Source organism: Squalius cephalus (genome assembly GCF_949319135.1).
Source record: "Squalius cephalus genome assembly, chromosome: 24".
NCBI classification, from domain to species: Eukaryota; Metazoa; Chordata; class Actinopteri; order Cypriniformes; family Leuciscidae; genus Squalius; species Squalius cephalus.
This window is the reverse complement of record NC_137145.1, coordinates 9,285,305-9,308,344: the sequence shown is the minus strand read 5'-3', so window position 1 is coordinate 9,308,344 and position 23,040 is coordinate 9,285,305. Positions and strand designations below refer to the sequence as shown.

At 36.1% G+C, this 23,040-nt stretch overlaps 2 protein-coding genes across 3 annotated transcripts in view; both read right to left on the bottom strand.

Moving 5' to 3' along the window:
• nipblb (NIPBL cohesin loading factor b) overlaps positions 1-10,846 on the bottom strand; it is a 37,488-nt gene extending 26,642 nt beyond the window's left edge. Inside the window, exons 1-8 of one of the 2 annotated variants that reach the window (XM_079861555.1) lie at positions 10,507-10,846; positions 4,950-5,093; positions 3,807-3,972; positions 3,591-3,721; positions 2,547-2,655; positions 2,233-2,384; positions 1,789-1,937; positions 1,574-1,655 (exon numbers count right to left, since the gene is read on the bottom strand). In XM_079861555.1, the coding sequence (XP_079717681.1) occupies positions 1,574-1,655; positions 1,789-1,937; positions 2,233-2,384; positions 2,547-2,655; positions 3,591-3,721; positions 3,807-3,972; positions 4,950-5,013 (853 nt within the window). In that variant the 5' untranslated portion in view covers positions 5,014-5,093; positions 10,507-10,846. The remainder of the gene's footprint in view (positions 1-1,573; positions 1,656-1,788; positions 1,938-2,232; positions 2,385-2,546; positions 2,656-3,590; positions 3,722-3,806; positions 3,973-4,949; positions 5,094-10,506) is intronic. The other variant, XM_079861556.1, reaches the window with a different exon arrangement.
• A 2,246-nt stretch (positions 10,847-13,092) lies between these two features.
• slc1a3b (solute carrier family 1 member 3b) lies at positions 13,093-22,450 on the bottom strand. The gene is made up of 10 exons (XM_079861075.1): positions 22,239-22,450; positions 21,456-21,708; positions 21,048-21,185; positions 18,741-18,945; positions 18,607-18,649; positions 17,070-17,341; positions 15,696-15,929; positions 15,424-15,618; positions 15,209-15,343; positions 13,093-14,733 (listed from the first exon to the last, which is right to left on the bottom strand). The coding sequence occupies exons 2-10, from the start codon at positions 21,634-21,636 to the stop codon at positions 14,523-14,525; spliced, it is 1,614 nt and encodes a 537-aa protein (XP_079717201.1). The 5' UTR covers positions 21,637-21,708; positions 22,239-22,450; the 3' UTR covers positions 13,093-14,522.
• Between the last annotated feature and the right edge of the window lie 590 nt (positions 22,451-23,040).

Genomic DNA, 23,040 nt, shown 5'->3' with positions numbered 1-23,040 from the left:
TGAAAGATATTTTTAATAAATCCTGAGAGATTTCAGTCCCTCCATTGACAGCTACGCAACTACCACTTTGACGCAACAAAAAGTTCATAAAGAGATCGTAAAACTAGTCCATATGAATTGAGCGGTTTAGTCCAAGAGCCACAATCACTACATACATAACATACTTAATTTGAGCTTTTATTCACAATTAAACAGTCAACAACACACACATCAGTTATGGTAAACGGAAGCTCAAGCATGTTTGCTTAACGTGTGAGAACCAATGAGGTTCATTCTCACCCATCAAGCATGTACGGTTGAGCTTCTGTTTAAGTTTGCTGATCAATGTTTATATGGGAATAAAAGCATAAATTCAATCTGTTCATCATATAAAGCAATCCTGTCTCTTCACAAAATTTGGAATGGTCAATTTATATGGATTAGATTTAAGATCTCTATGAGCTTTTTTAATTGTCAAGGTGGTTGTTGCGTAACTGTCAATGGAGAGGCAGAAATCACTCATATTTCTCAAATATCTTCATTTGTGTTCAGAAGATGAACAAAAGTCCTACATGTTTGGAACAATATGGGGGTAAGTAAATGAAGACAGAATTTTCATTTTTGGGGGTAATCTCACCCTGGTGTCTGGGACGCTATATGCCCGAAGACTTTAGTTCTGTCAGGACCACTATCGTCAAATACGATTGACAATTAGCATACAGTTTGGATTGGCGGTTTGGTTCTGTTCTGGGCAAGAACTCCCTGCGAATCCATGCAGCCTAGCATGGATAAGAGCAGATAGAGCAGCAATAAACCCCCCTTAGGGTAAACAGAACCAACATGAATTTATTGCAGATATCATTAATGACAATATTTTAATGTACAACATCATTCGAGAATTTAGTCTGATTCAAAGGGGAATCAGAACACAATCCTGACTGGACGAGAAGAGAAGCTGGGGATGGATGAGGGTAATTAGCTTCTGAGAAACGCGACAGCTGCTGATAATACTGAAGGAGCTTATATATGGATGCTGTGATAGGCTTCGTATTCCTATAGGTAGACATGGATCAGCTGAGAGTCAGCTGATGCAAGCTTGACTAACGTGATCTGCCAGAACTAACGCTACGCTTGATTTTACAACACCTTAGTTTTTTTTAAAGCTTAGCTTAAATATGTGCTATAAACAAATAGTGCTCATAAACAGCTGTTCTCAACTGAAATGAGTAGAGGCTATGACCAGGCACAGTATTCCTTACATCACTACTTAAGTCAATGGTATCATTTCTCACAGCTTCTTGTCTCTGAATATATTGTCTTTGGGAACAGCAAGCATACTTATGCTATACATCCACGACAGACAAGCACAAGTGTACATATAACGTGTGTACATTCAAAATGAAAATTACATGAATAAATTATTGCATTATCTCACCCGGAGTTGTTACCTACTTACTGTGGAACACAGCTGCCGCTAGTAAACACGATGACGCAAATGTACCCAAAGTACAATGTGAAAAGAGACCAATGGGGAGGAAGGAGAAGCTTAAGAGTTAAAAAATAGTATATGTACAAAAATGGAGGTGCAATCCACCTTTCGGAGTCCCTTCACTTCCAGCAGGAGAGCAGACGGAGCGTACAGAAAAGGAGGCATTTCTCAAAGCGGGGTCACTCTCCTGTGAAAACACAGACAACATGAGTTGTCAACATGAAAAATGTGCCAATCCGGGCCCAATTGAATTAAGAAAAATTAATTTGGAGACTGAAATATTTTTAGGGTTATAAAACCTTTTGTTGGCAAGCACTCACTTCATTTCCGAGTCTCTGGACGATGCTGATGTACTCGTCGTTGGAGCAATGCCTCGCATTGTGGTTGGAGTTGCCCGACACTTGACCAGAGACCTTGTTGTCATGGATGTTTCTCATGCCACTAGGAACTATTGGACTGGATACGGACACTGCAACACACACACAAAAAAAAACTCATTCACTGATTTTTATTTGGAAAAATCTCCACTGATTAATCGTTAACAATAAGACCAGGAACATGCATTCATTTTTCGGCGATTTTAACAGCCAGGGATGGTTTCCAGTCGTATCATTCAGAAAGGGACAGGATAAAAGAAGATTCACTACTAGCAAATCTTATTAAAACCACTTTTCCTTGAGCCTTGAGGTGTTTTAAGACTACAGACACTGAAAATGGTGACAATCCTCTTGAGGTTCTCATCAGAGAGGAGAGCGTGGACTTACCTTGCTGGATCTGTTGGTGCTGAGGGTAGCTGGGTGGGTGGCTGTACTGCATGTAGCCTGCGGGGCTCTGTGGTGCATATGGGCTGGGCACTGGGCTGTTCTGCTGGGGAATGTACCTGGTACCAGAACCCGCCTGAGGTTGAACATATCGGCTGTCGAGTGAGAGTGGAACTGGTCAGTATTTTGAGTGGAAATGGAACCAGTTTCTTTTTCTGCATATTTTAATTTCTTTATTCACAATGATTGCAGTTAAAATGGTATGCTGTTGGCCATTTACCTATTTAACCCAAATAAAAAGGAAACTGGAACAGTACCTGGGAGGGCTTGGAGTGATAGTGGTTTGCTGGTAGTTTGGCGCCGGACTTCCATGCATGGAATTTGGAGGCATCTTGTACGGTGGTATCATTGGCTGTTGCATTAAACCTTCGAAACATAAAATAAAGAGTCAACAAACCATGGTTTAAAATGTTGACTTCATGTGGCAAGCTGTCTGACTAGAACTCTAACAAGTAAAATTTGTTTTATCTTGGTCAACAATAAAATAAAATTACATTTTGTGATCCAAGTGTAAACTAAATAAACAATATACAGTACAGTTCAAAAGTTTTGGGTCAGTAAGATTTTTGTAAACTTTAGTATTCAAAGAATCCTAAAAAAAAATTATTATGTTTTTCACAAATAATAAAAAAAAAAAGGCAGCAGAATTGTTCAACATTGATAATAATAACAGATTACTGTTTTTATTGCATTTTTTTATTAAAGCTGTTGTCCGTAACTTTTTTCCTGTTCAAAATTGACAATTTATATAATAAGCGAGTACATCATGAATCCATTTTCCAAACCGTGCTTTTGTCTTATCCTGAATCACTACGATACACCTTTAATAGGTGTTTATATTCAGACTATATTAGACAGGTTCGGGTCGTACCACTGCGGAGTCGCCCAGTAACTGCGTGAATCGTCATAGACATAAACAGAGAGAAGTAGCTCTGGCTACAATGTTCTTCCGCAAGGAGCATGCAGTTCGGTTTATTAACCGCTAGAGCGACAAAAGTTACGGACTGCGGCTTTAAATAAATGCAGCCTTAGTTAAGCATGAGAGTAAAAATCTTACCGACCCTAAACTTTTAAACGGTAGTGCATGCATAGAGCCAAAATGTAAAAAGATTACATAATGGCAGTTTCAAAGGCATTTGATTTAATTTGTCTAAAATTATAATTGATGTTACCACTAAATAACACTAACTACAGTCTGGAAACTAGGAAAATGGGATTTCTAATCCAGGGAGCTCAAACAGAGGCCACAGAGTAAAAGCATGCCCAGACTAAACAGCTTTATTTCTGCAGTTTCTCCTTACCGCCCTGAACCCCATATCGGGTGGGCGTACTTTTCTCCCTGAAGATATTGGGGTTCCTGGACAGCACCGTCTGTAGCAGTAGAGGCACATCTCCTTCCGGGTCATCACTGCCCAAGTTGTCCTTCAGCTCTCTGCATGCAGAATTACAAAGACGGAATGAGGCACACAGATATTTAACATATCATGCAAGATAAACTCATTTGGTGAGGTACCCACATGTGCTCAGTGGACACCTGGTTGAGGCTGTGAGCCAGCTGGGACACGAGAGTGTCGTCCCGCCGGGAAAGCAGACAGCTGACCTCCTCGGCGATCCTCCCATTATAAAGCAGGCTCTTAGTGGTGGTGGCAGGTAAAGGGGAGGGGAGAGGCAGCTGATTTAAAACTAAGAAATAAACACAAAAACATGAGTTATTCCGTATCAAAACAGGAGACATGAAATATTTAACTCATTCTTCGGGACTTTCCATTTCGATTCAGGCACAAAGAAATGTATTGCCTTTACAAATCAAGTCCAAATGATTTGAAAGGTACGAACAGACATTTAATCCAAATTTAATTCAAAAGCCAACCAAAAGAGGGCATTCATTAGTATATACTTTTCCAAATGACTTTTAAAGTAATTTTCGATATATATTGCGAATCAAATGAAAAAATAAATAAATAATACATTCACCAGATTACTTGAATAGCTCTATTTGGAAAGACTTAATCATTCTATAATGATTGAGGTGATTTTCTTGGGGGAGTAAATCTGCATAGAAAATTACAAGCAAGTTCCAATTTGAGTTCTCTTTCGTGTCGTCTTGCACTCAAATGGTTTAAAATCGCTTGAATGTTTAAACTGACGGGACGTTAAACACATGCAAATGATAAACTTTCGCTCAATTATGCAATTAATCTGAGTATCACATGCGTTTCGAACCGTGGTGCCTGGTCCGAACGGATCAACTACGGTCAATATACTTGACATCGCACATCTTGCAATGTGACTATCGCGGATGCGCACATTGCGATAACGATGCTAAAACAATATATCGTGCAGCCCTGCTTTCAAAAAATGTCTTTACAATGACTCATTTCATTGGAGGACAAAAATATGTTTTATTCTACAGAATGATGGTCTACCTCTTAACGGTTGCCACCAAGTTAAAGTCACATGATCAATCGAACACTCTTCACTATGTCTTGGTAACACTCCTATAATAAGATACTTTCAAGTATGGTATAAATATTAAATGATTTAGCCTATATTACATTTCTAAATGCATATTTAAAAGGTACAATGTGTATAATTAATTTATTATACAAGCTTTGGATTTGTCATACAAGTTCAGTTAACAAAAAGTTTGCATGACTTACGGTCGGTGAGGCTTGCGATCCCAGCGAGAGTGGTGATAGGAACATGAGGCATATCCCCATTCATGCTGAAGAAGGGCAGGGAGCTCGCGTGGATGCACAGGTCGCTCAGTGTCGCTGCTCACTGATCCACCTTTACATCTTTTGCTGCAAGAGGAAGAAGAGGACATGATGACATCATCATCATCATCATCATTTTCAGCATCCACGAACATTGTAATGATAACAGCGCTTCCCTTTCTGAGATATGGAAACAATAATACAGTGATAGTATTATAATTAAAACACATTTAAAAATATTTTATTTAAATCTTATGATACTAAAATGCTTAAGATGAGGACAGCAAGGCTCCACAAACAGGTTTAGTTAATGTTTTTTATTGTTTAAATCCTTGAAAAATGACCTTTTTAATCTAATTTTCTACATTACCATTCAAAAGTACGGGTTCAGTAAGATTTTTATTAGAAATCAATACATTAGTTCAGCAAGGATTAACTGAATTGATCAAAAGTGACAGTGAAGACCTTTATAATAATTTACAAAACATTTCTATTTCAAATAAATGCTGTTCTTTTTTAACCATCTATTCTATTCATCAAAGAATCCTGAACAAATGTAGCGTGGTTTCCACAGAAACATTGAGCAAAACATATTTTTTCAACATTGATAAGAAATGTTTCTTGAACACCAAATCAGCATATTAGAATGACTTCTGACAGATCATGTGACACTAACAACTTGAGTAATGTCAGCTTTGCCAACACAGGAATAAATTAGACTTTAAAAATGAATATATATAAAAATAGAAAACAATTATTTTAAATTACAATAATATTTCACAGCATCACTGTTTTTACAGTATTCTGCATAAGAGACTCTAGTCGATACGATAGCGTATATCATTTTCACTGCCACTTCTTGCATTCATAATAGTTTAATAGCAATAACTTTGTAAACTCGTCGTTTTTCTCATAGCATGACTAGCTCAAAATAACTCAATGTTTTGACATCTGGAAATTAAAATGTGGAATTTCTAAAAGTATCACCTACTTATCACCTACATAACTATCCACCAAAAAAAGTATCAGGTCTTGTGTTCAGTAAAACTCTGATCATTGTCAGGTATACATTACTTTTGTGAAAACAATGTTACCATAGCCATATACATAAAAACGAAAACCGTAATTTTAAACTTACCATATGCATTATGCTCAGAACAAAAGAGGTACCAGGCATGGCCAAAACTACACGCGCATCTGCTCATCAAATGGGCTTTATTTTGTAGTTGCCCCTCCCCCTATGCTGCTAGAACTGCCTCCACTACTCTAGGAGGGTTTCCCATCAGGCACTGGGACAGGCTGCAGGAGACACTGTCCTGTTGAAACAGGAAGGTCTTCCCCAGACGGCTGCAACAAATTTGGAAGAAACCGGAGTTTGGCTTCAGCTGCATTCAGCTGCTCAAGAGCCAATCGCTTCCTCTACTGTAAACCACCAGAGTCTCAGTGAGACTCCAACATCAATTCCAAAACATAAAAGGCATGCAGCTGCCTGTGGATGCCCTGCGTTTTACTGCTATAAGAGCAACTGGAAGCAGTAGAATGGAGAAAACGTTCATAAAATACAACCAAAGAAGGAAGAAATTACTTGCGAGTAATTGCAAAAACTATTTTTATCTGATGATAATGGCCTATGTAAACAAGAACTGAGATTGACCTTTTTTTTTTTTTTTAAATACAGTATTGATTATTTTTATGTTTAAATGTTCAATAACTGATATTTAGGGATCAGGATAATTTTTTTCTTTTCTTATTTCTGCTTTTTAATTACAATAATAAAAAATTATATTCTAAATATAAATATAAAATAAATATAATTACTAAAGTAAATAAATTATTACTATTGATAATAATACTTATTAATAATAAAATATTTACAATGCACAATGCCTTTATTATTATTATGCATATTATATATTATGTAATAATAATAATTATTATCATAATATGCACACATTTTTGTAATCTGAAGAGAATGGATGATTATTATTTGCATTTAGAGATAGATTTGTAGAATCTGCACTTTTAAGTTATTTATTATGATGAACCTTCAGCATTCGATAACATCAGGTAGGCTACAATTTTTATATAAATAGCAGGACAAAAAACTTGCAGAATAATCCTCTAAGGGTACGTTTACACGACAATGATGAACTAAAAACAGAAAAGTTTTTTCTTGGTGTTTTTCATGTACAGGCAACAACATTGTCAAAACAGTCCTCATTCACACTGATCTGCGAAAACGATTAAAAACGCTGTATTAATCATGCCAAGCCAGTAGTTGGCGATGTCACTTTGTAAAGAAACACAAGTACGCTCCTAGCCTAGATTGAACGCGTAATACGCATGAGCATGCCGTCACAGTTTTCACAAATTTGTGGGGTTTTTTTGTTGTTTTTTAAAAAACTTGCACTTTGAAACATTTTCAAAAGTTTGAGTTTTCAGGCCCTGAAAACTACGTTGTCGTGAGAATGAACAGCCAAAGCACATAAAAAGCTTTCCGTTTTCAGTTGAAAGCAGTATCGCGTAAATGGCCCCTAATTCTTCAGGTGGTATTCTCTAATTGAGGGACAAAATAAAGTAATATTTAGACCATAATTGCACAACAACAAATCAAAAAGGATCATACATTGTGCAACACAAACTCAGACGTGCATGAGTGGAAACAGCGCTCTCGTATACATTTTGTCTGTCTTTGGATTACATTCTAGGCTGGTAGTAGGCCTATATACGCAAATATAGCTCAAATATGAGGGCCGCTGTATTGATACTCCTAACAAACAGACTCTGTCAGTTCTAGATATCTAAAGCTATATACAGTTCTGAGTAGATTAATTAAATTGTACTCCATTACTGAATACAAATTACATTATAAAAATTGTAGTTAGTACAATTGTTAGGTAATGTAATCTGACTGCTTTTTGATTACATTTAGATTACTTTTGACCCAACTTGTTTTTATAATATTGACTTGAATAGAATATTGATTCTATTGATAAAAAAAAAAAAAATAGAGAGAAAGAAAAATATCAACAACATGAAGTGCATTAAAAATTACATTACGTCAGGGTTTCCCTAACTAGGGTTTGGGAAGAAACTGCAGAGGGTTCATACATTTACGAAAAGCAAATAATGAATTAAATCATAAAAAAGTTACATTATAAGAAAAAAATAATTTGAAAATAAAAACATTATTTTTTTATTTTATTGTTTATGCTGTGCAGCCTCTTCTTTTCCATTTAATTATAGTCGCCTGATTAGGGAGTCCGTGTGAGCAATTTCATACAACTTTTGAGAAAGGAAAATTGAAAAAATAAAAATGAAGAATTAGGGAGAATCAATTAATTTTGAATAATTTACGGCCATTTTGGGAATGTTAGTAACCATGTAATCAATAAAAAAGTATCTGCATTCTGATTATGAGTATTTTAAAAAGTAGTATAATTTAATTACAAGTACTTAATTTTTGGAATCTGATTACATAATTCAGATTTACATATAATCAGTTAGGCTACTACCCAGCACTGGCTATATAACTAAATATATAAATACACATGACATATCATGATGCCTTATAGACTAGACAACAGTGCAACAAAACTCGGGAAAAGTGTGACTGTGAAGTTATGTGCAGTACAGGAGAAGATTCAATAAAACAAAAAAATATTTTCTTGAGTGCCTATACTTGTTATTACACAAACACTGATCCAAGTACAAATGAAATAAAGTGAACTGAACAGCAAAAGCATCAAATGATGGTGAACTGGTAAGTTATTAAAGCTCAGGACAATCTCTATCACCTGTTTTTTTATTTATTTTTATTAAAGGTTAGGCTAATACATTAATATTGGTCTGCTATGTGAAAACTCATTCATAGATTACAGCCACAGCTCAATGTTTCTCCAGCACTAGCTGCTCCAATAAAACACAACAGCAATTTAAACAACCAAATCTGACAGTCTTGTCATAAATGTGAGCGATTTCAACTATTCCTTTCTCAGAATCTACTGCAATGAATCCAGAATCTTGTCAACAGACACAAAACTTTGAATTCACTTTCAGTTTTCAATTTGTGCACATATATGCGACACGAACCGCTAAAGCTAACTAAACCCAAGCAGCATTTCCTTCCTTCATTCATTCATTCATTCATTCCTTCATTGCTAGCTGTCAAAATAAATAATCTTATTTTTCAAACCCATAATGTTTTTTAATGAACAAATCTCCAAAGTTCAGTTTAAAACACAAAATATTTAAATATATATATATAAATATATATATATATATATATATATATATATATATATATATATTTTATTTATTTTTTTCTATTAAAATAACAAGATATGAGTTACTGACAGTTTTTTTGTTTATAAGAGGTTATTTCATTCTGTTATTTATAAAGCAATATATGAATATTACTAGCTATATCTAAATTCAAAGATTGAGCATTATAAATGTGCACAATATTTGTTTATGACCATAGGGCCTTAATTTGAATATCCTTTACATTCTCCTCAAGTCAGAGTTAATTAACATTAAACGAGCATAGAAACTCTTCGCCTTTGTAAATGAAAAGAATATTGAGCTGCAGGTAAAGGCCTTTACATTTCAATAATTCATTTATATTCCCTTCATGCGACCAGCTAGTTATGAATATTTTGATAACGGTTCTTTTCTGATTATAAATTGTCTCTGATTAATTAAAGGCCAGTATTACTCAATACAGAACTGTATTGTTTGCCCTTTACTTTGACAGATGCTCAAAGGTTTGCTATAATGCGAGGTTTTGATACTCATTAATGAAACTATTGTAATGTCCAATAAGTGCAGCTGTAAGAAGTGTGTTTAGTTTATTCTGATGGATAGCTAATCAGGTTTGCTATCTAATCTAGATGTTTATGTTATTGTTTACTTCGCTAGAAGGTAAATAAGTTGAGCGTATTGCATTTTTTCTGTCAGACAGTTAATGAGGGTTGATGTAGTATGACTATTGTTTACCCTGATGGCTAACAAGTTTGCTCTAATATGGGAGTATTGTTTATTCTGAATTCAAGTTATTAAGGGTGGTTCTGGTATGATTTTGCCTCCTCTGACAGACGCTGAAAGCGGTTTTACTCTAAAAGCACAGTATTGTTTACTCTGATAGAAGGTGAATGAGGTTTACTCTGAGAGGACAGTATTGTTTACTCTGGTCTGCGGAGCTGCAGGCCTGTATGCCTCTTATCTCCGGGCTTCGGGTTCAGCTCCACACCTGCATCTCCAGACGAGCCCCCTGGACCGGTTGGGTCCGTTTAAACGGCCCGTTTTGGCCTTTCGCTCGCGAACCATCCGAACCGCGGATTCGCCTGCGGGCCCGCACCGAGCTAACGCGTATGCTAACACTGAGCGAGGGCTGCACAACACTGATAACCTTTCGAAAAGTCCGAAGCACGTCTCACCCCGACGCTTGGCTACTGTGCTCCCCCACTCGGAACAAGCGAAACGGGTCCGGCGCGTTTACCTGAGGCTCTGTTGTTGAAAGCTGAAGGTGGAGGGGTTCGGGCTCGCTGTGTCCCTCTCACAACAATAATCCGGGTCGCACCGCTTCCTCTCACTGCGAACATGAAGACGGACGGGCGGCGGTCATTCCTCTCGTAGGCGCCCGCGGAAGCTCGCACTTTACTCCGGACGATGGCAGAAAGGATTCGGTTCCTAAAGGCTCCTGGGCGCTCATAAAAGAATCCACACAGAGTCACTCTCTCTCTCGCAGAACAAAATGCCGACCGGAAGCACTGCTGCAGGAATGACTCCCTCCACCGGCGCCGAACCAACCAGCAGCGACCCGCCGACTTCCGCTGCCTGCTCTCCTCCCCTTCCCTCCTTCTCCCATCCGCTGCTTCCCATCCTCTCCTCTATCATCCTCCACTCTGCTTTCATCTCCCTCCTCTCTTCTTCTCACTGTAATTCAAATATCTGAGGTGTGTGTTCATTAAACGTGTATACATTTGTATCCCGTGTATACAATTAACGTGGAGCTTTATAAGCAAAATACACCTTTTTAATTGAGGTAATTAAGACTATAGGCAAACCATTGTTTTTTCATGCACAAGAGATTTTGGGCTATTTTGCTTCCATAACATGTTTGCTTTCAGACTAGAAGAAAGGAAACATCAAAAATACACATTTAGGTGTTTATTACAGTAGCCTATCACACTTGATCTCTTTGTGTCTGTAGCCTACATTTCAATTACAATACATATTTTTTCTCAAAATTATGTTTTTCTCATGCAGAAATTTAAACTTCAGTTTCTTTCATGCACCAGACTTTCCAGTTTTATTTTAAAGGTTTTTAGAGGGGTTTGTTCATGACATTATCCTGATTTCTATAACATTTTACATGTTTTTTTTTTTAATTATTATTATTGTTTAAAGCATTATCTAAAATCCCCTATGTAAAAACCTTGAACTCTAGTATGTCACCTAAATTAATTTTGAACCTGGCTTTAATCAGATTTATGGTCTGTAAATATGCAAATTACTCTTTTTTTTTTTATTAAATAACGCCCCATTAGCCCGTTTAACATAACATTTCATAAAACGTGTAATATAAAATTGAATGTAGGCTATTCATTTCCTGCGATTAGGCTAATTAACTGGGGAAGTATAGTATCAGTTAGAAATATTCACCAGTGGTGTCTTGCCTTTAACTTTTTAACTTTTTCAACTGATAAAGCTAATCAAACGTTCATTTTTATGAATGAAAATGTGTGTGAATGTAGATATTACACAAAGATTTGACTGAACCAACATGATATTGTTCATGGTAGTGTGTACAGGCATCTGGATATGAGTTCAATATCGCCACCTCACGGTACTAAACTAATATTTCAGGCATAATAGTTTTTGCATCACCCTGAATATTTCTCAGTTAGCTTCAGTATAGGCACATACCTTAATGTCTTGACTACAAAAAGGCTTTTAAACATTTCCACCAGGGACAAAAAGATGCAGTTCATTGAACACCCGTTGGCCTTCTGTGACAACATGCCCCAATGACAAGACATATTGTCACACTATATATGGGGCTAATTGTCACTATGAAACCTGCAAATAAATAACGGTTAACATTTTTTTAGCCTGATTTGAACAGTAAAAAATGGTCATGTGTGACTATGTCCAATTGGCTAAATTCATTATGCACCGCATTGTTATTAAAAAGCTCTAATGAAGAAACATTTGTGCGCTTAAAGGGATATTTCACCCAAAAATGAAAACTCTGTCATCACTTACTCACCCTCAATTTGTTCAAAACCTGTATGGTTTTCTTTCTTCAGTTGAAAACAAAAGAAGATTTTTTTGAAGAATGTTGGAAACAAAATAGTTGACGATAGCCATCGACTTCCACAGTATGGAAAAAAAATACTAGGGCAGTCATATGGCTACTGTCAACTGTACTCTTCAAAATATCTTCTTTTGTGTTCAACAAAACTCACGCAGGTTTGGAACAACTTGAGGGTGAGTAAATTATGACAGAATTTTCCTTTTTGGGTGAACTATCCCTTTAAGGAAAAAGTTTGCTTGCCTCTGTCATAACGTCTTAAATAACACCTTTGTGCCTTCATTGATGTGTGAAGTGTAGTTTGACTTCAATGAAGGCACATAGGTGTTCTTTAAGACATCATAACAGAGACAAGCACACCCTTTCTTTAACTATAGCACAAGTGCACCTTCATTAGAGCTCTTTAATAACAATGCGGCGCATAATGCATTAAAATACAGTTATCAAGAATACTAATGAAATTTTTTTTTGCCTGAAGAAAATTATTGCCCACTAGATGGCAGCATGAATCCATTTAGAATTATCCACTAGGTTAGAAGTTTGTGTTTCTTGTCTATTGATCGTTTTAATCTTTCCTTTATTTGCAGAAACTATTAATTGACATTTTCTGGCCTTTTTTAAATAAATACATTTGAATATATTAATTATATTCCACATTCTATTCATTAATTCTCCAATATCAAAAGAGTTTGTTGAAAAAGTTGGGCTGTGTGAAAAATATAATAAACCACAGCTACTCATGTATCATTAATCAAAATTCCAACACAATGCATCACCACTCTCCATTTTATTCAAAACTATATTTAACACACAACATGCGTATGCTCTTTCTCTATAGTTCTAATCACCCATTTTGCTTTAGAGACAGGAAATATACAGCAACATGAAAAAAACCTAAGAATTTAAAAAAGGCAAATATAAGATCACAGTTTCCAGCCGAGTACATGTGAGTCCAACCTGTGTCTATAGCATGTTTTCAAAAGATTTACATTTTCAGAATGACTTCTGTGTCACTGCAATCACAAGACTGTTAACATTCAGTCCTTTTTTTCCTACTATTAATATTCAGTAGCACTTATTATTTCTATGTATCATTAATGTTAGCAAATGGCAATAAAAGGGTCAGTGGATGAACTATAGGAAAATAGAAAACAATAATAAAAAAAAAATCTCATAAACGCATAAGTATTTGTTTGTTCAGTTAGGATTAGTTGTGCGAGCTGCAGAGAAAAGTCAAATAGCTGCTGAAACACTGAGGAATATCGATGAGTCTTCTCATACATAAAGATGTGTAAAGCAGCTTTCAAAGCTAAACATAATTTTCTCTTGATATTTACAGTAATACATATTTTATACTCCACTTATAGATGATCACATTACAAACGGAGCCCAAAAGCTTTTAATCTTGGTCTCCTGCTCATGTTGAACACCTAGTGCAGAACTTGGCATAAGCAAAGTGTAATGAACTTCTGTCTGTTCATCAGATGAAGCACTGACATTCATTTCTGCTTAAAATCAGTCTTGTGTACATCCATGACCCTGTTCGTTTTAACACTCTTGTAGCTTGTGTGTCAAACGTTGGTCACCAACATACCAATGCCCCCCATATCCTACATAGATTCACATTTCAGCTAATTATTAAAATAATGAAAAAGCAATTCAAAAGAGGAATGGTTATTATATATTTTTGTAAAGGTAAAACTCTCCTGCCAAATCAAAATAACAATCGGTATGACCTGGAGAACCAAACCAAAGCACAACAACAGTAAAAGGAAAAAGATTTAAAAACAAAACAAATATATATATACGGGCCCTAACAAATATTTGGACACTTTTGACACGTAAGCAACACTTCACAAATGTATGAATTTTAATTCATAGCAACAGAATTTGCATATATATATATAAATATATACGAACACGTATGTGTATATGTATGTTATAAAGTCAAGTGTAGTTCATTTCCCAAATTTCCACAATCAGAAAGTGTCCAAATACTTTTTGTTTTGCTTGAATAGCATGCTTATACAATATTTCTTTAAAATAAGTGCATTTAGTTTGATTTTTCCTTATATAATGCAATTCAATTCTTACACTTTTTAGTGTATCGTAAGTCTTCATATATTTTCTGGGGCCACTGTACATATACAGACACAAACACACATAAAATCCTTGGTTGGGCGTTGAATATGCAGGCTCTACATCTTAGTCTCGCTGTCTGGTGGTTTCTCATTCTCATAGTCGTTCTCCTGAGGGATCTTCTGATAAGGTTTCTTCACTTCATTCTCTTCCAGCACAGAGCTCCCCAACTCCACATCACCGCCCTGAAGCTCATCTTTGGACAGGAACTCTATAATTCCAGCTCCTATAGAATCTCCCAGGACGTTAGTCGTTGTGCGCAGTCGATCCCTGTAAGTGCAACAGAAAGTAAATGGATGAACAATCCATTTATTTACCTGTATATTTCACCCTGAGACAGTAAAATATCAGCGATACTTGATTGGTTGGCAAAAAGTTTTCTACTTTCAGCTCAGTTTTTATCCTAGTTTAAATAGCACTTTTAGCTGTGTAACTTGTGGGAAAGGGGATCTATCTGGAATGATTAATTTGGCCAACCTAATTACGTTTCTATGTTAAAACCTATTGAATTACATGAAATGCATTGAAAAAATGGAGCAAGTCTAATGGGAACATATCAAAGTGTGTCACCTGGGTTGATAATGAAAAAAAAAAAAAGACGGGAGTCCCAAATATGTGCCAAACACAGTCATTTTAGCAGCAGATTTTGCCTTGTTTTGCAAAATACTTCAAATTAATATATTTTTTGCATTGTTATTCCCTTTTGAAACCATATCAAATCACGATTCTATAAGAGGTCACTCACAGGAACCAATCAACTGCAATGATGAGGGTGATGTCATCGGTTGGGAGTCCGACAGAGGTCAGCACAATCACCATTGTGACCAGCCCAGCCTGGGGGATTCCGGCCGCCCCGATACTTGCAGCAGTGGCTGTGATGCTGCATCATTAAAAAAAATATTAATCATATGTAGAAAATCATTGTTTTCTTAATGAGTTATTTATATTTTAAAATCCCACCTAATGGTAATGATCTGCCCAAAGTTCATTTCCATGTTGTTAACCTGGGCGATAAAGATGGCTGCCAGGGCTTCATACAGTGCTGTTCCATCCATGTTGATCGTGGCTCCAACGGGCAGCACGAATCGAGTCACGCGTTTGTCGACTTTATTGTTCTCCTCCAGGCATCTGAAGGTAACCGGAAGAGTGGCAGAGCTGGGGGATGGAAAATGTAAAAGTGAAACGATAGCACAATATTCATGATTTCGGCAGCTTGACTTTGTAGGTCCTACCTGGAAGAGGTGCCGAGAGCCGTGATGAGGGCCTGCAGCAAACCCGTGATGAAGACGAAGGGGTTTTTCCGGGTGATGACGAAGTACAAAGTCGGTAGAATGATCATGCCGTGTATCATGAGGCCGATTATCACTGTTATCGTATACATGCCGAGTTGACCGCCCATCTGAGTGATGTCATCCATCTCCACGATTTTTCCAGCAATCAGAAAGAGGATACCAACAGGTGCATACCTGGGAACAGGAGTTTAAAGACACGGTGCACTCATTTACCTCCATTCATTCTCAGTCACAAAAGTAAACTACCAAATTATAACGGTGGAAAGAAAACAGATTAAGGATCAGGGATGGATCTGCATCCAGAAGCATCACTTGTTAATAAGGTTTCCTAAAATGTCAATGAGTTAAACATGCAGATGAAAAGGAGGTCATGAAACAGGGTCACAAAAAATGAGAGCACAGGGCACATTTCTGTCCAGACAAAGAGGAAATTAATCTAATTCTACAGTAAGGTGAAGGTTATTATGAGTCATTTCTGTTATGAATTATGATCAATGTCTTATTGTAAGTTACTTACATTACAAGCCACGAAGTTAATCTTGAGGCAGAGTTTTGTTAGGCCTCCTAATAAGCTACTCTTTCCAATACATTACTACTCCAATAAACAAATAAATACCAATAAATTTGAATAAATATTTATTACCTATTTTAAATTATAATGGTTAATATGGCTTATTTGATCAATTATACAGTAAAAAAATTATATTTTAAAATGTAATTTATTCCTTTGACAGCAAATCCGAATATTCAGCATCATTACATCATGTCAGATGATCCTTCAGAAATCATTCTTTATGCTGATTTGCTGCTCAATAAATATTTCTCATTATGATTAATGTTGAAAACATTGTTGTGCTGCTTAATATTTTTGTGGAAACAGTAATATATTTCTTTTCTTTGATGAATATAAAGTTCAACAGAACAGGATTTATTTAAAATAAAAATCTTTTTTAACATTATAAATGTCTTTACAATCACTTTTGATCAATTTAATGCATTTTTACTGAATAAAAGTGTTAATTTTTTTATAATAAAATGACTGATCCCAAACTTTTGAATAATATAATATAATATAATATAATATTTTTAATTTTGGATTTAAGAGATAAAAGTGTGATAAAAAATTATAAGTTAAGCTACCGGTTAAGAAACACTTGATAAAATGCTCCCTGTTGAGGTTTATTGTAGATTAATATGCTTCAAATTAGGAGCGAATATTGGAAAGCCCATCCTAGGCTACATTAACACAGTTTTTAAATGAGTTTAAGTACGTTTTTTTCTCTCTCAAAAGTTTGTGTGTCTTGGATCACTCACCACATAATAATAGCAACAAGTCGCATGATGGCCTCGTTGAGGGAGTCGAAGAAGTCTCTGAGAGCCTGTCCCTGTTCCTTCATACTCCCAATGATCAAGCCGAAGCACATTGAAAACACCACCAGCCCGAGGGCATTAACCCCGTTGGTGGAGCCTGGGAGAGGAATCACTTCCTCTTGGGAAATCTCCTGGGTGGCGTTAGTTAGGTTGAATATTGAATCGTTCACGATCATCTTCACCTTAATGATCCTCTTGCCATATTGGGTCTTGAACTACAGGAGGAAAAAGAGAAGGAAGGAAGAAAAAATCAGCAAGAATCAATCTGATTTCAATTTTATATGACAAGATCCTGTTCATATTATTTTAATTTAATTTAATTAGATTTTTTAGATCTGGTTGACTACAGGGTGTCCCTGTGGAGTGTGTCCGGACAGACTGTGAGCCACTGTCAGGCTCTTCAGTGTTATTGTCTGACCGTTTCTGTCCCATTATATCCGACTGTGGCACCATCACAGCTCTGCCAAAGCTCTCAGCCGGGCCAAGCACAGCTGTGGGTCGAAATCAAGCCAGACTCTCAAAATCCTAAATGGAAAAAGTCTATTCCTTACATGCAAAGTTAACTAGCCTGGGCCAGCAGTAGGAAAAATGAAACATTGTCACACTTGTAAGCAGTATTGGTACAATTATAAATTCAAGGCCTCAAACTTTTTGCTCCAAGAGTGATAAATTACAAGTTTCTGTCCTTTGAGATGTCATCAAGCCTCATTTGATGATGAATTGATTTCCTGCTGAACAGGGAAACATATTAGAACTTAGAGTCTATCTGTCTATATGAGTCTTTAATATTCAATATTTTCATTTCTGGAAATACCTAATTGGCAATAAAGTGGTTAATAATTAAGAAACAAATTATAATAACCGAATAATTTTTTTTATTTTTTTTTTGGTCCTGTCAGCAATTTGATATTTTCTCAATTTCTGGCAAGGTGCACCACACAATAAAAAAAAATAATTTCACCCATCAAAAATATTTATATTTTAAATAATTATTAATTTATTTTAAACATTTTTTCCCCAAGATTTCTTAATTTAGTTACATGAACATTTATTATTTCTATCTATATAATTTATATAATTATTTATAAATATTATTTATATAAAATTCCTTTATAAATATAAAATTCCCCTAGAAACAACATTGACAGTGTAATCGATATGGAGCCAAATATTTATATTAATTTATATTGCAGTTATATTTTATGCTTTTATTTAAATGTTATTGTATCATTCATTATTTGTTTAGAAGTTGTTGTACATTATTAGTATTCACTTAAATTACATTTTAAGTTAAATTCAATTCAATTCATTCGCTTATGTTTTTTTAGTGATAAAGATCATTTTAGGCAAGAAAATTTACCATTGCTAATTTCATAATGCATGCAAACAGCTAATATATTATTATTGTTTATGATTATTGTTTATGATAAAACAGAACTGAGAAATTTTTAGGGATAGGATGAAGGGAAAACATTCATACCTGTTGAGTGCAGGCTTGAACCAGATTAGGTGGAAACATGTTTCTGCAAAAGTAATTCAGCATATGTGTTGAATAAAGTAATTGGTTAATATCAGTATTTTGGAGTAAATGATGGGCTACACGTGTCCCGTTACCTGATGAGGTCCAGGAAGGCATCAGCTGGGCTGATCTTCTCGATCTTCTGCTGTTTGGCGAATTCATCTTTTGAGCCTTTGCCAGGGTGGATAATCAGAACCATAATGATGCCGATAAACACTGCGATGAAAGTGGTGGTCATATAGTATATCACTGCACGCATGCCCATCTTTCCAGAGGCACGACTGTCCAGCGCTGCCATGCCTAGACAGAATAGCATTTTCTTCTATGAGAATGAATCCAAATCACTTTTCAATAAACAGATGGTTCCATGTACCATCCCTGCTGAAAATGTTTTTTACTAAGATTTTGATACAAAAACCCAACCAGAATTTGTACAGACATGAAAAATGAAAAATTCATGTTATAATCTTAATTTAGCTGAAAAGGACTATATCGTTTGACTTTAAAAGTCTTGGGATTGATAGAAATCTCAGCAGAAGTCAATTTGCTTAGGCAAGATGACTTTGACTTGCCAAAAATGTTGAGTCTTTTCTACCGTCCTGATCCACAGACCAGAAAGAGAAAGCAGCCATTGTTTAGTCCTCTCATCCTCCTGGGGGCCCAAACTCCAGAATCTTTTAAACTCCACAGCCTTTTAAGTTTAGCCTCTCAGTTCACAATTTCCTCTGTTCACACTCTGTGTCTCTCGACCATACTTCTCTCTCTCTCTTAAATGGCATTCGCTCATCTCTCTCTGTCCTGGACAGGCCTGGGAAATTCCTCCACTGGCCTGTGTTTCAGCGGTCATGCCACCCTCTCTATGTCTCCAGGGCAACAGCAAACAGTCTCCCAATGCACTTGTATCAAACAAAAGAAATGACTCATATTGTGCAGCTACAAAGAAGTGAATAAATAAAACGGCACCCTCTTACACTCAGGTGTGGCACAATAACCAAATAAAATGGCCAACAAATAATTTAATAAAAATACTACTAATAATAATAATAGTCATAATGTAATAACTTAATTTAAATAATTATTATTCAAATTATTATTAACCAATTAGAGTTTGCATAGGCATCAGTCTTAGTCTTAGCATTAAAATAGGCCAAAACAACTAAAAATCTAGATATTTCTTAGTATTGTTTTTTTTTTTTTTTATATATATATGAAACAAATATTTCTAGTAATGCCAAGCTCAAAATATTTTAAAGGGTAGACATTGTGTATGTGTATGTGAAGCAGCAGGGGTGGATGGGGCTGAACTTGTCATTACAACCTCTGCCTCATTCTCACTGCCACTTTTAATAGAAGCACAAAGAGGTCACTGTCTACAAACCAGAAAATAGAGTCCAGCATAATGTAATGTTTTCTTTATTGTTGTTCTATGAACGTCCCCCGGTTTCACAGACAATGTTTAAGTTTAGTCTCAGACTAAAATACATGTTTGAGCTGTTTTAACTGAAAGCAACAGGCATATCTTAAAATATGTCAATGCCATTGTTTTGTCTCAAGATGCACACCAGTAATGTTTTTTTCTAAGGCATGTTTATAAAAGCTACTTAAATATCCTAATTGAACTAAGGCCTAATCCTGGCTTAACCTAAGCCCTTTTTGTGAAACCAGGCCTTTAAGATTTTTCTCTAACATATACAGTGACTTGAATTCCATGGCCCTTCAATTACTGAGCTGTTTTTTCTCTGTGTTGGCATTAATTGGCCAGTAATTTTCTTTCCTTCCCATGCCTCTTTTAATCCCTTTTCTCTTTCACATCCTATAGAATTACTTCAAAAGTCCAGCCACTCCCACAATTCCAAATTCACATCGTTCTCATTCTATCAATGTCCTTGCTTTACTATGTCCTTACTTCACTGATTTGCCCTTTTCAGTAAAATTCACAAGGCTTGGGACAACGTTTTTATGGGTAGGTCCCATCAGCTCAGACCCAATGAGAAGATACTGAGGATCTTCCTACCACCCCATTTTCACTTGTATACTTTTCACTTCATACGTTTCACAGACAAGGCTTAAGCTAGTCCCAGACTAAAATGCATGTTTGAACTGAGTTTTAACTGAAAGCAACATGCACTGCTAAAATATGTCAGTACCATTGTTTGGTCTCAAGATGCACGTTTATAAAAGCTTCTTAAATACCCTAATTGAAAGTCTAATCAAACTAAGTCTAAGCCCTGTCTGTGAAACCAGGCCTAAGAGTTCCAACTTAAACTTAAATTTCTTAAACATTTGTATGAAGCATTTTTACTTTATATCATCGCTGTAACATTTGATTCAAAACCTGAGGTCGAACTGTTGCATGTCTGGTAAAAAAAAAAAAAAAAAAAAAAAAGATGAATCCATCATACCTGTAACCAAACTTGAGATCAGAAGGGGAAGCACTAGCATCTGCAGCATACGCATCAATAGTTCACCAGGAAAGGAGAAATACTTCACTTCCCTGTATGACATCTTATATGGCCTCAGGGCAAATCCCAGCGCGATACCTGAATAAAGCATAAAAAAACAATTCAGATGCAAAGATCTGTCAAAACCCCTTTTCTGTCATGTATCAAAAGTCATCCATTGTCAAAAGGAATCTAAACTTCACTGCAAACTGGTGGTGTGATATGGTGGTTAAAGATCTGGAGTGGTAACCAATGGGAGTGTGTCCCTTGAGCAAGAAACTAACTTCAGTTTAGATGGCTTCTTTAGATGGTTAGAACAAACTTTTACACTATAAATGAATGTATGTACAGTTAACCAGGTGCACTGACCAAAGACCACGGCTCCAACGGTGAACAGCACAAAAGCATTTCTTCTCAGAAAGGACTTCACGTCATCTTTACTGATGTCTTCGACTTTCTTCCTCGCCTTTAGGGAACGCAGTTGCATTCTCTCACGGAACTGCTGCACGCGACTGCGCGACCGCGGCTTCTCCCCAGTGGTTTTGGTCATGCTGGCGGTGTCACTCAACACACTGAGATCAAGCTAGCTGGGCTGAACCGGTGACCCAAAAGAGACCCTACACTAATAGAAGAGAGAATGAGACCAACTCTAGCACAACCACTGCTCTAAATCCCAAATCCTAAAGTTAAAATGGGAAAGGATATATTTAAATATATGATATGCAATTCAATTTCTTGTAAATGAAAGCTTTTTATCAATGCAATAAAATAAAACAAAGTAAATAAATAAACATACCGTGCCTATATTTTTCTAATGCATTATATATACACCATTAAATACAAATGCAATGTATATGCAATATTACATTTCAAGTAAATGAAAGGTTTTTATTTTAGAGATGAAAAAGTACATTTCCTCCATCATAGTTATTTGATCTTGTAGCTTGCAGTTGAGGTTAATCAATTCACAGTGAACCAAATGAATATCACTGTGCATTTAAATGGTACAGGATATATATATGTCAATTTGCATTAAATATTTTAGCCACAGATAACTTATTGTCTAATTATTTTCCAGGAAAATGCTCCTCAGGCCATAAAAAAATCCTCCATAGCTAGCTACAAGTAGCTGAGAGAACAAGAGCTGCTTACCTGCTTCCAGTGAGCTCTTGTGCTGAGAGATGCCCTGAGTGAGCCAGTCTGTGCTGGGAATTTAATAACCTTCCACCAGTAAGAAGCTCCTGATACTCAGGATCTCAAAGGGGGAGGAGCTTGCAAACTTCAAATAGGAGATGCTCAAGACAATTTAAAGGGGGGCCCAGTCGTGGTACATGATGGAATGGCAGGAGGGGTCCTTACTCATTTCTCACATGAAACACACAAAAAAAATATGTTCATCTTCAAAAGCAGATGCTGTCTGCTTTCCAAGCTTTCCTTGAGAAGACACATGAGGTGAACCTTAGTTCTGTTTCAACTATAAGAGATCAAAACTCACATCGTGTTTCACATTTCATCCTGAGAGACGATTTCAATGGCTGAGAAGGAACACGTTAAATCAGTTAGAAAGGGAAGAATAAACACTTGACTCTCAGCAGGTCTTTGAGCTATTCAGATGACACTCGTGATGGGACTTCCTGAGGGGTGAGAGTTGTTTCACACACTCACCTCTCCCACAGGCCTGACAAACAGAACTTCCTTCATTCAATTTGTGAACCGTTCCCGTCCCGTTGGGTGACGTCACCCTGTGTAATTTACATATTCAGTGATTTAACCCAATTAAAGGTTTTATGCGTTGTGCATACAAAAATTACAACAGGCGACAAATTATTTTGGACATATTTTATTTTAATGGATCTCATATTGCAGAAAATATAAAATAGGGTGACACTGGACTTGCTTTATTTTTATTAGTAACTATTCTATTTTAATATATTTAAACATATAATTTATTCTT